The sequence below is a fragment of the Pseudophryne corroboree genome, chromosome 12 (assembly GCF_028390025.1).
Source record: "Pseudophryne corroboree isolate aPseCor3 chromosome 12, aPseCor3.hap2, whole genome shotgun sequence".
NCBI classification, from domain to species: Eukaryota; Metazoa; Chordata; class Amphibia; order Anura; family Myobatrachidae; genus Pseudophryne; species Pseudophryne corroboree.
The window spans coordinates 19,130,830-19,146,942 of NC_086455.1; the positions used below are offsets into that span (position 1 = coordinate 19,130,830).

The 16,113-nt window shown below is 45.7% G+C and overlaps 1 protein-coding gene across 4 annotated transcripts in view; it reads left to right on the top strand.

Moving 5' to 3' along the window:
• Positions 1-16,113, top strand: part of POLR3GL (RNA polymerase III subunit GL) — a 188,489-nt gene that overhangs the window by 162,241 nt on the left and 10,135 nt on the right. For all 4 annotated transcript variants that reach the window (XM_063947141.1, XM_063947139.1, XM_063947142.1 and 1 more), the window contains 3 exons: positions 3,523-3,652; positions 11,070-11,138; positions 14,385-14,441. In XM_063947141.1, the coding sequence (XP_063803211.1) occupies positions 3,523-3,652; positions 11,070-11,138; positions 14,385-14,441 (256 nt within the window). The remainder of the gene's footprint in view (positions 1-3,522; positions 3,653-11,069; positions 11,139-14,384; positions 14,442-16,113) is intronic.

Here is a 16,113-nt window from a genome sequence, read left to right on the forward strand (position 1 = left end):
CCTGTGCTACTGCTGGGTGACCTGGGAAATGTGTCAGTGAGTAATGAGTGCACCTGTGCTGCTGCTGCTGCTGGGTGACCTGAGAAAGGTGTCAGTGAGTAATGAGTACGCCTGTGCACCTGCTGGGTGACCTGGGAAATGTGTCAGTGAGTAATGAGTACACCTGTGCTGCTGCTGGGTGACCTGAGAAAGGTGTCAGTGAGTAATGAGTACACCTGTGCTGCTGCTGGGTGACCTGAGAAAGGTGTCAGTGAGTAATGAGTACACCTGTGTTGCTGCTGGGTGACCTGAGAAAGGTGTCAGTGAGTAATGAGTACACCTGTGCTCCTGCTTGGTAACCTGGGAAATGTGTCAGGGAGGAATGAGTGCACCTGTGCTGCTGCTGGGTAACCTGAGAAAGGTGTCGGTGAGTAATGAGTACACCTGTGCACCTGCTGGGTGACTTGGGAGATGTGTCAGTGAGTAATGAGTTAACCTGTGCTGCTGCTGGGTGACCTGAGAAAGGTGTCAGTGAGTAATGAGTACACCTGTGCCCCTGCTGGGTGACCTGAGAAAGGTGTCAGTGAGTAATGAGTACACCTGTGCTGCTGCTGGGTGACCTGGGAAATGTGTCAGTGAGGAATGAGTACACCTGTGCACCTGCTGGGTGACCTGGGAAATGTGTCAGTGAGTAATGAGTACACCTGTGCACTTGCTGGGTGACCTGGGTAATGTGTCAGTGAGTAATGAGTACACCTGTGCTGCTGCTGGGTGACCTGGGAAACGTGTCAGTGAGTAATGAGTACACCTGTGTACCTGCTGGGTGACCTGGGAAATGTGTCAGTGAGTAATGAGTACACCTGTGCACCTGCTGGGTGACCTGAGAAATGTGTCAGTGAGTAATGAGTACACCTGTGTACCTGCTGGGTGACCTGAGAAATGTGTCAGTGAGTAATGAGTGCACCTGTGCTACTGCTGGGTGACCTGGGAAATGTGTCAGTGAGTAATGAGTGCACCTGTGCTGCTGCTGGGTGACCTGGGAAATGTGTCAGTGAGGAATGAGTACACCTGTGCTACTGCTGGGTGACCTGGGAAATGTGTCAGTGAGTAATGAGTGCACCTGTGCTGCTGCTGGGTGACCTGAGAAATGTGTCAGTGAGTAATGAGTACACCTGTGCTGCTGCTGGGTGACCTGAGAAATGTGTCAGTGAGTAATGAGTACACCTGTGCACCTGCTGGGTGACCTGGGAAATGTGTCAGTGAGTAATGAGTACACCTGTGCACCTGCTGGGTGACCTGAGAAATGTGTCAGTGAGTAATGAGTACACCTGTGCACCTGCTGGGTGACCTGGGAAATGTGTCAGTGAGTAATGAGTGCACCTGTGATCCTGCTGGGTGACTTGGGAAACATGAGCTGTCCTGGGCAAGTTTAAGAACCACTGTCCTAGGAGGATATTCAGTTACTGCGGGTAATGTACCAGGGCTATATTATTAGACCCTATAAAGTGACACGAGCTGCGGCATATCCGGGTTTTTGTGTTACTGCATTCGGTGCCGGTTCCTGAGAGCTCCCGGTGCAGACAGGGAACTGTTCCAGGGCGCCCTCACTGCAGTCCCAGCCTGCTGCTGCGGGCATGGGACAGTAACGGGCGGGGGAAAAAAATCCCCTATAAGCTCCGTCTTTCCGGGTCCTCGGCGGCAAAAACACATACCCCCGTAAATTTTTTTTATCAGTGATGCATCAGGAAAAATCACCCAAATCCTCCAGTTTTTCGCCTCCGATGCTGTATGAGCTTCTGAGTTGTGAAAAACGAGCAAATAACTTTGCACCTGGACACACTATGCAGCAGTGCAAGGGGGGCAAATACATATATATTTTTTGCATGCAGGCAAAATACTGGACAACTGCATTTTTACATTGCGATTTAGATGTGAGCTTGAATACACCCCACCCAAATCTAAATCTCACTGATTTAAAATCTGAGCCCCCCCCTCGCAGTACAGTGTGGCTTTGCCCAGGTGCGCGGTTACTTGCTCATTTTCTCTTTGCATCCTTGCTTTAGACCTGCTGTATTGTCTCCAGCGCCCGCTGACTACGCTCACAGCAGCCTGCTGGTTTAACCGGACTAAACTATTGGGCGTGACGCAAAAAGTCCTGTTTGGGTGCCCAGACGGGTCACTTTTCACACATTTCAGCTTAGCACCTCTGGAGGTAGCAAGCTGAAATGCTGATGTCGCGCCCTTTGGCAGCAACATTTGAATAGCTCCCGGCGGGTGTGATTACGGGCGGGAGAGGGCGATAACATTTGAATCTCGCCCTTAGTGTATCTTGGTTGGCAACAGCAGACTATACATTATAATCGAGCAACGTGGCCCAGGCTAAAGGGCCCCATACACTAGAACGATAATGCCCGATTTCAGCCCAATTCAGGCATTCGGGCCGATATATTGGGTGAAATCGGGCATTTTCGTTGTGCTTTACACCCGATCCGATGCGCGTTCCCGTGAGCATCGGATCGGATCACCCTAGATCCGATATGTCACAAGTGCTGCACTCGTGATATGTCGGATCCCGCAGGAATGGCTGGGATCGTATAAGATACATCGTATGCAAAAGGTCCGCATACGATGTATCGTATACTCTCCTGCCGCCCGGGAGGCTGTCGGGAGGTTGAAGGGAAATCTTAGACGACATGACGGACCGTCATGTCATATAAGTGTATGGGGCCCTTTAGTCCTAAAAGAGACTTTCATGCAACAAAACCTAAAGCAAGTGCATGTTGCAGTTATTGGTCATTTTCCTGAAGCGCTGTGTTGCGGTCCTGTGGCTTGTTGGGTAGCCCTTGTAATTATTTCCTGCATATGTGCCTCAGAAATAAGATATTACCCTTATGCCTGGTACACACTAGGCGATCCCCGCTGACGCCGATATTGGTGGCGGCGGGGAGATAGCGGAGTGCCGGCATCTGCAAGTGCATACACTATTACCGATGCCGGCGGTAAGGCAGCGATCAGACCAGGGAGGGGGTCGCTACCGATGCGCAGGAGCGCGCATCGTTAACGACATTGAGTGTACACACTGGACGAGATTGTAAAAGATCTCGCTCAGATCGGCCCTTCTGAGCGAGATCTTTTATTTTCTCGTCTAGTGTGTATGGGGCTTTAGAAGTACATAACTGATGGATCATATTGCTTGTAGATACTCATATAATAACACATTCCTATGCTCCGTCTGGATACCTCCTAATATATTGGGTAACCTCCCAGCGGAGTCATTGGTGACCTGGCGTCTGCCGCAGACACTGCGGCCTCAGGTGATCAGGAACGCAGCCGTAGACAGCGGTATGGCAAAGGCCGAGGTTTTACTGATCCATGCTAAATTAGTTTAAATAGTTTTTACATAGCAGACAGATCAGTCCTTTGCCGAAACATGTTGCTGGGGAAAGGCCTAGTGCTGCCGTGCCATATGCCGTGTGTGCTGACTCTTCTACCCTGTCTCAGATGAAAGTGAGATGTGTTAGTGATGTCATCTTCTTGCACTAGGCCTTGGACTTTAAGCCCGTACCTCTGCAGACAGGCGAGGAGGTGGAATATATGCTGGCATTGAAACAAGAATTACGAGGGTCAATGAAGAGCCTCCCTTACTACATAAAACCCGCGGATCCCAAGAAAGGTACCGTGTAATTGCTGTAATTCTACGGCGTGACGTGTTCATGGCGCCTCTGCTGTGTGATGTCACGTTACATCCCGCTTATGTTGCTTTGCGCTCATGTCAGTGATATCCAAGGAGGATACGTTTATTCTCTTTTACAACAGATATCGGTCTCTAAGATAGGGCTGCTATACTATCCCTGTAATCGGGGCCACGTATGAGTTACACAGGTTCCGTGGCTTATTAATGGTAGACGTGAAGGCCGCCAGCCACAGGACCTGTGTAACTCATACACGGGTCTTGCTTCCTTTAGTGCAGTGGGCTCTCTCTGGCAGTCGGCATTACCCGATTGTACCAATGCCAGGAGAGATATCAGTGTTAGTGGCACATGAATAGATTTCAGGGTGGATTTCATTTCTGCGATTAGGTGTTTCTGATCATGTATAGGGCCTGGGGTGGAAGTAAAGCAAAAAATGGGCAAGTAACTTTGCCCCTTTGAAAAACATGCTGCGCTGCCAGTGGGGCAAATGCATGCTTGCCTACTACTCCCGATTTTTTTCGGGCAGTCCCCCATACACATGGATGTGAGTCCAGACTTCCCACATCCCACCCGCTTCCTAGTGAATCGATCCATACTGAATAACCCGCTCAGATCTGAAAATAAAGCTGTCTAGCGTTTGCGGGCTGCATGCAAAAGCAGCCAGTACTTACCCTGCATGCAGACATAATACATGTATTTGAATCCTTTGTATTGCAACATGGTTTGTCCAGGTGGAAAGTAACTTTGCTCTTTTTGGCTTTACTCCCCCTCTGAGAATCAGGCCCGTAGTCCTCACAGATTAGTCCAGCAAAGAAAGGCAATTCTAGTTACACTTCAGCTCAGCTCTTCTGTAAGTCTCAGTGATGAGTATGAGACTGTGTAGCCGCTTGCAGATTGGGGCACTGTGCGATCCCTACGTTACCCCAGTCTCTAGATGCGTCTTCTGGGCAGATAAGTGTAACATGCGGAGTGTGTTTGGTATCTCTGTGAGCGTCTAAATAACCCACATACAGGCTGAGTTTCCCATATCTACAATGCTTGGAAACAGAAGTATTTTAGATATCGGAGTTTTCCGTAGTTCGGAATATTTGCATACCATAATGAGATATCTTGGGGATGAGTCTAAACACAGAATGAGTTTGTTTCATGGTGGTCATTCCGAGTTGATAGCTCGCTAGCAGTTTTTAGCAGCCGTGCAAACGCTATGCCGCCGCCCACTTGGAGTGTATATTAGCTTAGCAGAAGTGCGAATGAAAGGATCGCAGAGCGGCTACAAATTTTTTTTGTGCAGTTTCTGAGTAGCTCAAAACCTACTCAGCGCTTGCGATCACTTCAGACTGTTCAGTTCCTGTTTTGACGTCACAAACACGCCCTGCATTCGCCCAGCCACGCCTGCGTTTTTCCTGGCACGCCTGCGTTTTTCCAAACATTCCCTGAAAACGGTCAGTTGACACCCAGAAACGCCCACTTCATGTCAATCACTCTGCGGCCAGCAGTGCGACTGAAAAGCTTTGCTAGACCCTGTGTGAAACTACATCGTTCGTTGTAATAGTACGTCGCGCGTGCGCATTGCGCCACATGCGCAGAAGTGCCTTTTTTTGCCTCAATGAATGCAGCTAAGGATCAACTCGGAATGACCACCCATATACTATACACCTTGTACACATAATGTGAAGGTCATTTTGTACAAGATGATTAATAATTTTGTGCATGAAACAAAGTTTGGTACATTGAACCACCATGAAGCAGAGCTGTCACTATCTCAATCACGCTCAAAAATGTTTTGGATATTGGAAGATTTTGGAAGGCGCTTACATCTGCGCTCCACGCCGTAAGTACTGGAGGATCATGTGACAGCAGCTGTCAGGAGTCAGTTTCTCCTGGAATGTGGGTGATCCTTGACATAAGGGGTCTTAGCCATGGACGTCTGCAGCTCCACTGCTTGGTAGAGGTGGGGTCATCAGCAAAAATAAAAAATGTAGGGAGTGTTGGAGGAGACGGGTATGAAGACCTGGGAAAAGCAGGATCTTGTTATAGGTATGTATGGCCATCAAATAGTGGAAGCATATCTTTGCAATATGCCCTGCAGTGGCACATAGCCATCCCACGGTAACCATACAGTGGTTTTACCGTAGGTGGAATGGTGGCGGGCATGCGCAGTGGGGATTTGCAGTTTGCACTGGAACAAAGGCTCTCTGATGTGGGCGCACTGGTTTCTCCTCCTGCAACAGCGACATCCGCAGCCATGAGACGGAAGCAAGCGATGGTGGCAATTCCTGCCATTGAATGGATAAAGCTTTTCTATCGGATCAGGAACATTGATGGTGGCAACCATTGGTTTCCGATGGCCAACTCTAGGCATGGGTAGCTGGGTCATACTTAGGATTGATAGAGGAAGAAGGGTCATGGAGGCTAGTGCTGATCAGTCACGGTATTATTTCTGGCACAGCCTCCTTCTAGATGGATGGTTGTGGCCAGAGACCCGACACACAGGATAAACTCGTGAAGCATTCACCATTTTTTTTAAATGGACGAAGCCGTACTAAATGTATGTTTAAGAATGTGTTTTAACATGTTATATTCAGTGCGCTGTGCGCCGTTGGAGAATTATGGTAACGCATGAACGATGCACTTACAGTATGAGGAATGTATAAAGTATTTTGCACTGACATTTGGAAACAGTCCATGGGACATTATCACATAGGAAGTTATATGCTATGGGCCATATTCAATTAGCGCTGAAATACGTTTACTGCGATTGCAGTTTTCGGGGCTTTTTCAGCTTTTTTCTTACGCAAAAAGCCTGCGCGCCTGTGATTCCCTTATTCAATTGCAAAATGCGATAACGGGATTACCACGAAAACTCATGCCAGCAGTGAACAGTGTAGGGGAAATGGGGAAATCTGCCTGTACCACCAAATAAAGCTAAACTAATATAGGATAACAGTATAGTAGTTTATTACTGGTCGTAATAAAAGTATGTGGGGTACTTAAATTGGGTCAAATGATTGGTATATTCATTTTTTTTACATTTAAAAAAAAATGATAGCTACTTTTTGAGCAAAAGAAGTGCTCTCATTAAATTCGGGGTACATAAAAATTGGTAGAAGTATATATTTTGGGTCATTTTAAGGGACTTTAAAAAAAAAAAAGGGGGCAACAGCCGATTACTCCCACCTGCAAGTCTAAAAACACTTACCCCACTCATAAAACACCCCATTATACCTGTCCCATACTCTACTCTACAGTATGTCATTATTGGCCAATTAAAAATAATTAAAAACTTCTAAGTGCCTAATTATTAATTTAGGGGGTGTCCCAGGGGTTCTGAACAAATCCTGAAATGTTTAACTTAAAATAGAAATTATCTCCAAGTTTATCCCCTGCTCAGAGGTGGTGAATTGAAATTCACTGTAAAATTACTGCAAATCCGTGTTCACGGACAATTGAATAGGCTTTTTTTTATTATTTGCTGTAAATTTGTGGTTTTTACGCACTTTTGCAGCTAATTAAATTCGTCCCTAATTATCCTCCTAGTGTGATATCAAGGCCTTGGTTACAGTCAATGCCCTTCAGGGGGTAAACTTGTGTGTCTCTATGTTAAATCTGCATAGGCATACAGGAGAAGAGTTTGTTGTTTTTTTTAGAATTTTCTGTTGTTCCGAAGAAGGTGTTAAGATTGTGATTAAGCTGAACTGGTTTCTAGATGTATGAAAGGAAGAATGCAATTAAAATTTGAATTTTATTTACCTTCTGAGAGACATTCTATGTATATATGAAAGGGAAGCAGGAAATTGCTTCGTCCAATTGTTTAACTCATTTAAAATGTAATATGTATTTATTTAGATTTTGTGAGATAGCATGAATGGTTACAAAGACCACAGGGCGGAATTACCCTCTGTGGTATTGTGTGTAAGAATAAGATAAAAACAGGACATGTGAGCCCTGAAGGGTAGATACATATATGCCCTCTGTGACATCTTGAAGCTAGTACTGCTGTAAATATCGGTATGCTGTACCCCTCTTGCAATTGGGAAGAGTATTTTTTAAGGCTATTTGAACAATAAACATCTTGCCTTCAAGACAACTGCTTTATCTTGCAACCAACAGGAGTGTGTGTAACAAACACAATCCCGTTCTTTAGCTGTTATGGGTTAAATCCAGCTTCTCCAAGCTCCGCCCTCTGCCAGCTACCATGCAGGGCCTGGTCCATGTGAGGGACCAGTGGGAATCAGCCGACGCCAGTTAGGAGGCATGTCAGCAGTGTGTCAGTGCAAGTGGTAGGAGGACCTGGCGGTGACAGCAAAGTACCCGCCCACCGTGCAGTGGGTGGAGTCAGTGACAGGCGCTTCCTGGTGGTATGCACAGACACGCATACCAAGAGGGAATCACCTATTGGCTCACAGTTCCTGAGACCCAAACAAATCTGTGATCGCTTGGAGCAGGCAGTGAGGTGCATCCGGACACAATGGTGATAAGAAAACTGAGGTTAGACCTCCAGTTATTAAGTGGTTCTAGGTTTTAGGAGAATTTAAGATGATTTTTCCATAGGTTAGAGGTTCCTGGCTGCACCTCAGTGGGGAAAATATAGTAACTGGCTGGAGGAGATTCCACATCAGGAGAAAGCTCTTGGAATGCTAGTAAGCTGTATACAGTGCAGTGTGGATGATACAGGGTGAGCAGTGCACACGTCTGCATATTGTATGTTGCGTGACTCCGCGCTGCACATGCTCAGTCTATGTATTCTGCATGTAGTAACCCTATGGCTGGAGAGGCAGAAGGGCCTATGTTACATAGGTAATATTCAGTAAGGTCGTGTTCACACAATTGTCCTGGAAGGCCCAGCATATTTGCAGTACATTTCTGACACCATGGCTGGGATGTAATGGGAGCCGATAATGCCGGTCGGAAAAGTATCTCGCTGCATTGGACATTACAAAGGTGCATCTATTTACCGAAACTCGGGCAATGTAATGTCGTACGTAAATTTCCCTCTTCAGCGTCTCGGATCCGAGGTGTCAAGGTGTTTAGACTAGAAAACGTCCGATATTTACGGACCAACCAAAATGTGTCTTTTAGTATAGGAGGACCACGATGTCAGAGAAAGTCATCCGTTGGCCCCCAAAAGTCCCATGATTAAAGCAGCACACACCGTAAATAATCCCCAGTCCTCCAGGAAGCGCAAGCAGTTTATGCTGATTTATATGATATGCGGCATGGCTATATTCAGTTTGTAATTGCGACTGTATCTAATTATGTTACAGTATTTGGCTGGAATACACTGTAGCATAACAATTTCTATGCAGATACAGTTGCTATTACACACAGACTATAGGCATGCTGCATATCATTTGAAACAGCAGGAGCTGCTTGTGCATCCTATTCTCAGCGCTTTGTTTTAGAAGCAAAATGATGTGAATATGGCGCACAAGCAGCTGTTTCAAATGATATGCAGCATGCCTATATTCTGTGTGTAATAGCAACTGTATCTGCATAGAAATTGTTGTGCTACAGTGTATTCCAGCCATACACTGTAACATAATTAGGTACAGTCGCAATTACACACTGAATATAGCCATGCCACATGTCATTGAAGTCAGCATAAGCTGCTTGTGTGATTTAGTACATTCATTTGCATCTATAAATAAAAAACAAGTACAGTACGTGGAGTGTTTGGAAATTATACACAGAACATAGGTATGTCACATATCATTGGATTCAGCTAAACTGCCTGTGCGACTTAGTACATGTATATGCCTCTAATACACATTTCCCGGGGGAAATAATGTAAAAATGACATGTACAGTACGTGGGCCGTTTTTACAGATCAAAGGGGTTTTTTTGTGTTTTTTTTTAAAGGTGTTAAAATGTATTGAAAAGTGGTTATTTATTGCAACTGTGCTTAAAAAAGTGACTTATAATTGATTTCTAACATTTTCATAACAAACTCGGCCGAAAAAAACCACCTGTAAATTCTTTTAGAGTTTTAGAGCTGTTTTGTGTCCGACTTGCAATATGAGACTTTATTACATGATTGGGCGAGTTGTATACTTAACTTTTGGATCCAACTTTTTATTGGACTCTCTACTTTAGACAAAAGCGTCCGAAAAAGCCGCTTGTGCACACACACATGGGGACTCACGGACTAGGCAATTATTTAGCGTCTAGGGGGTCTATTTACTAAGCCTTGGATGAAGATAAAGTACCAGCCAATCAGCTCCTGTCATGTCACAGGCTGGGTTTGAAAAATGACAGTTAGGAGCTGATTCACTGGTACTTTATCTCTGTCCACCTTCTCTCCGTCCAAGGCTTTAGTAAATAGACCACTAGACGCCTGCGCAGTAAAAAAAAAACATTGACCATTTGCGCATGTATTGGCATTGTGTACAACTCAGAATCTGGCACACGATCTCTGTGCTGTGTGGTAGTAATGCTAACCACTGCTCCACCATGCTTCCCACCATGCTGTTACATCATTTTACATCTAGTACAGGACAGGCGCAAGCACATCCGAATGACGACTTCTTGTAAGCTAGGCGCATGTCCTGCCGGTGTGGTGGTCTACGCGTCTCGTGCTCCAAAGTGTCAGACAATGCATTTTCTTCAGCTTGTCAAATCACATGTGACATATGGAGGAAAGTTTGGAGCACCTATCTTTCTTGAGCCATAATATACAACGGTTGCTATGGGCAACGCCTCTTTTCTCACATACATGTGGAACCATTTTCATCAGTTCAGCCCCATCATTTTGCTGTCTAAAAGGAAACACAAACAGTCTATACACAGAACCATGTCCTTCCTTTTTGCTTGGGAGGATAGTATGAGATAGATTGCTTCAGCCTGTCGTTATTCACCAACAAGCAGCAGCCATTTTGTCACCTGATACAAACATTCCCCCATCCAATTAAATGTTTCTCGGCTCAGACCCTCTCGCCTCATCATGTGGCGCAAGTGAGAGATCAATCTGCCGCCGACACATCTGACATTTTAGTAACCTAGTGCCCGGCGGCAGAGATTAATTAGCTAGGCCCCCATGACACCATCTGTCTGTGTGGGATTTGCTGTGTAACGATGGATGCGTTACCAGAAAACTCCACAGCTGGGCCCCCGGCGTGCTACGAACACTGACATAATGAGGATAGAGTTACATTTAAGGGTCTGGCAGTCATTTAGCAATAAGAAGGTTTATATTTATTTATTGCAGGGTGCGCACTGGGCCCTCACCCGGGCCTTTGGCGACTGGATCTAGCATGGCTGCCTGTCCTCTCTCTCCTGGTTGGCACATCGCTTGTTCCTCTCACTAGCTACGTGTTATATTGATTTTGCCTCTCAGTGACGCATGCACTTCTGTCTATTTTTATCATCCTTCTCTTTTTTTTTTTATTCCTCTACCCTCAGATGTGGAACGTTACTCTGATAAATATCAGACGTCTGGACCTGTTGACAATGCTATTGATTGGCACCCCGGTAAGATCGCACATTTCTCTGTGCCGTCCTATTAAGCAGGGAAAAGATCTAAGTCATATTCAGTGCTTTTTAAGGTTAGGCCCCGGTGCTGCCGTGGACTCTCTGTACTAAAGATTAGTGTCTAAGAGCTGTAATGGTGACACCGGGCGATATTATTACCTCAGGCTGACTCAGCCATCTCTGCTGCAGCTCAGGGGCATTCGTGGGGCTCCATAAGGCGCCATGGATTAAATGTGTCTCAATCATGACTCGTTAGGTTCCAATCGCAACAGCGCCTTTGTGCGGAAAAAGTGGACCGAGATAAAGTACCGTCCAATCAGCTCCTAACTACCATGTTACAGGCTGTGTTTGAAAAATGACAGTTAGGAGCTGATTGGCTGGCACTTTGGGGGTAATTCAGACCTGATCGTAGCAGCAATTTTGCTAGCAGATGGGCAAAACCATGTGCACTGCAGGTGGGTCAGATGTAACATGTGCAGAGAGAGTTAGATTTGGGTGGGGTGTGATCAAGAAAAGAAAGATTACTCTGCGCTAAATAACACTGTATCAAACAGAAGTGTTCAATCTGTCATGAAGAGTGATTGACTCAGTAAGACTCCAATCAGGGCTGTTTCTAGCCAATTTGGCTCCCAGTGCGAGATTAAAAAATGCGCCCCCCCCCCATAACATAAAAAAATGTGCGCCCCCCCCCCCCCCCCCCCCACACACACACACCTAGATAAAAAAACAAAACTTGCGCGTGCACCCGGCAAGGGGGCGTGGCCTCATCTAAATGGGTGTGGCCTCATTTAAATGGGCATGGCCTCGTCTGAAAAGACTACCTCACAATCCAGTTTTTGACCCTGCTCCAACAGATCACGACCACCACAGGAAAAAAAAATTCTAACATATTAAGCCCCACACACCATATTATGCCACACACCGCAATGCCCTTGATACATTAAATCCCCACACTACGGCAGGCAAGAGTCCCCATTTCACACATTACGGCAGGTGTCCCCATTTTACACATTGAGAGAGAGAGAATACTTACAGAGGCGATTACCGCTCTTCGGCCCGCCTCACCAGTCGCTCCTCGCACCGGCCTTTCCCTCTTCCTAACTTGGATCCCCCTCTGTACTCCGTTTGGAGGGAGGGGGGGGGGGGGGAGTTTCGCGGAGTGACGGGGTTGCGTCATGACGTAACGACGCAAACGCGTCATTCCGTGAAACTCCGCCCCCCGAGCGGGTTACTCGGGGAGAAATAGGAGGGCGAAGCAGGGAGCCACAGTTAGTGCCGCGGCGGGCGCCCAGTGCGGTTGCACTGCTCGCCTGCCCCAAGAAACGGCCCTGACTCCAATATATGTAAACTGTTTATATTTAAAAGTGACAAATATGACAAACATGTAACATATAATTTGCAACAATTGTCTATTCTATCTTAAGAGCAACAATTGATGTATCAGATATCAGATAACAATATATTTAAAACTAATTCACCTAACAGAACCAACGAATTAGTTTTAAATATATTGTCTGATACATCAATTGTTGCTCTTAAGATAGAATAGACAATTGTTGCAAATTATATGTTACATGTTTGTCATATTTGTCACTTTTAAATATAAACGGTTTCCATATATTGGAGTCTTACTGAGTCGATCACTCTTCATGACAGATTGCACACTTCTGTTTGATACAGTGTTATTTAGCGCAGAGTAATCTTTCTTTTCTTGTGTAGTTTCTAGTTGTTGGCAATCTAGCAAGTTGCCTTTACTCTGCTGCTATAAATCACTAATTATATTGAGTCATATCCATTATTAGCGCCGGATAGGAACAAGTCTGTGACCATTGTACAGATTTGCTCCTTAAAACAATCTGGGGTGTGATCAAACTGAAATCTAAATTGCAGTGTAAAAATAAAGCAGCCAGTATTTACCCTGCACAGAAACAATATAATCCACCCAAATCTAACTCTCTCTGCACATGTTACATCTGCCCCACCTGCACTGCACATGGTTTTGCCCAAATGCTAACAAATTTGCTGCTACGATCAGGTCTGAATTAGACCCTTTATCTCCATCCACTTTATCTCTTTCCGAGGCTTAGTAAATAGACCCTATAGTCTGTAGCTGCGGGTCCCAACCCTTGTCTGTGCACCCTCTCCCCCTCTTGTGTTTTTAACATTTATGAGAAATCAGAGGCAGTCGTCGTCATCACCAGTGTGCATTTTACCCCTCGGTGAGCGTACCCACGGCCCAGATCCCTACAAATTAGTGCATGCGACATTTTTCTCCAGTCATTTTTGTTGCACGCTGGCGCTATGCTCTTACTGTACTTTGGCTGTGTCTGCACACTCAGTGCCAGCTTCTGCACAACCTTATCCAGCCCTGACCCTGTACGTGCGCAGTTGCTAACAATGCAGACACATGCACGTGAAAAACAATGCACTTACAGCCAAGACCGCACAGGCAAATTGCATTTACGTCTCAATCCGAATAAGGCCCATTGCCTGTAAATTTGAAGGAAATAGTTAAATGCTGTGCTTTGCTATTTAAGCTTTTTGTCCTACTTGAGATTTTTATTTCCATCTATGGAGTGTATTGTGTGTGATGGGTAACATTCTGTCACACACTTTTTACTCTGTACAGTTAACAATAAAGATGCGCATATTTGGGATTAGTTGCCCTTTCCGTTTTTTTGGACGCTTTTTTTTCGCCCAGAACCTTTTATGTAAAGAAATCCATTATCACCAGTTTGTCACCTGACGCCAGAAACGTGCCGCTGTGAGGGTAGCGAGAGGCATCGCAACAAAAAGACCGCCCGCCACTGCACCCTGTGAGTGTGTAGGGGGCATCGCAGCCCACAGAGCTTGTTTATCAATGTATGTAATATTAATGAAGCCCCCCCCACTGAGTGTAGACTCTAATTGGAGATAACCAGGCAACCAGGAGAGTACAGTAAGAATGTGTCCTTTACTCTGTCAAATAAATATCCCAATAATATATGTAGTATCTTTATTATCTATATACTTTTCTGTCTCTACTTAGCTACGGAAGGGCTGTTTTATTTCACTGTTTCGCTTAGATTTTGAGTAAAATGTATATAGATATATGGATGGATAGTACCCAGCGTTACGCGGCTGTTCTGTAGAAGTACCGAGCGATGGGTTCATTATTCTTTGTTACATATATAGTACTCTTAAAAGCACTGACATGTATTAGTGATGGCTGTGGACCGTTCCTTATTCTCGCGGTTGGTTTTCCAGATTGGAAATTGCTGCCCCGTGAGCTAAAGATCAAAGTGAGGAAGATACAGAAAGAAAGTAAGTTATAGTATCGTATAGTGACCCAATCATACATCACTGTCTTTAATGCATGGATGTGATCATAATTTCATTACTCTGTGCTGCTGGGGACCCTGCTCATTCCACTATATACCTCTCAGTCTGTGGCTTCCCATTGTCTCCATTACCCTCCTCACATCATGTCATTGCCCCTGTTACATGCAGCCCTGTCCTCACTGACACATCACTCATCTCCTGATATACTCTGTGCTGCTGGGGACCCTGCTCCTCCCACTATATAACTCTCAGTCTGTGGCTTCCTGCTGCCTCCATTCCCCTCCTCACATCATGTCACTGCCCCTGTCACATGCAGCCCTGTCCTCACTGACACATCACTCATCTCCTGATATACTCTGTGCTGCTGGGGACCCTGCTCCTCCCACTATATAACTCTCAGCCTGTGACTTCCTGCTGCCTCCATTCCCCTTCTCACATCATGTCACTGCCCCTGTCACATGCAGCCCTGTCCTCACTGACACATCACTCATCTCCTGATATACTCTGTGCTGCTGGGAGACCCTGCTCCTTCCACTATATAACTATCAGTCATTTGCTTCCCATTGGCCTCCATTCCCCTCCTCACATCATGTCATTGCCCCTGTTACATGCAGCCCTGTCCTCACTGATCAATCACTCATCTCCTGATATACTCTGTGCTGCTGGGGACCCTGCTCCTTCCACTATATAACTATCAGTCATTTGCTTCCCATTGGCCTCCATTCCCCTCCTCACATCATGTCATTGCCCCTGTTACATGCAGCCCTCACTGACACATCACTCATCTCCTGATATACTCTGTGCTGCTGGGGGATCCTGCTCCTTCCACCATCCCCATCCTCACATCATGACTCTTGACATTCTCTTGTCACTGGGGGACAGGTTATTGCCTCTTAAAAGATCAGTTCACTTCTCTCCTAAAATACTCTGTGCTGCTGTAAATATACTATTCTTCTGGTCCCGATGTTTGAACATTCCGTTGTTCCGAATGCCTCTTAAACCGGATATCTAACCGATTATCTGGAGAGATCCCGATCGAGAACAGCAAAGTCCTCTGAGCGTAGTCAAACACACCTTGAAATTCACCGATATAACAACTTTTCTTAACTTCTATCCAGTGACTGTGACACAGTAACAGAATCTGCCCCTTTGCATGCTGGAGCTATAGGCTGTACAGAAAAAGGAGGAGACAGATTAAGCAGATGATAAATAACTTCAATAGTAAGCGTTACTTGGCTATATAGCACGTTTGAATAGGGCCACCAAGACATTAGCCGGGCCAGGGTACTGATAGGACGTGAACTTCAGTGAGGGCGTGGCTACAATTATGGTGTAATATTACGATGGAGTACGCACCTGATTCAGGTGTGGCATTAGTAGCGTGTATTAGGGAAGGGGCTGTGGTTCCGGCATTGTGCCACTGGGTGAGGGGCGTGGTTACACCCAAACCATCTTGGCATCCGAGTTTACCATACAAATAGATTCTATACTAGTTGGTGGCATACGTTAATTGGTTTTGACTGTTCCGCCTAATACTTCCATAATACAAAGAGAAATTGTGAGGATCTTATGCTAGTTAAGCTGCCACCAGGTGGACGTCTTACCTCATGTATTCATACGGCATTTTCAGATTATTCCTTTCATTTTTAGTTGA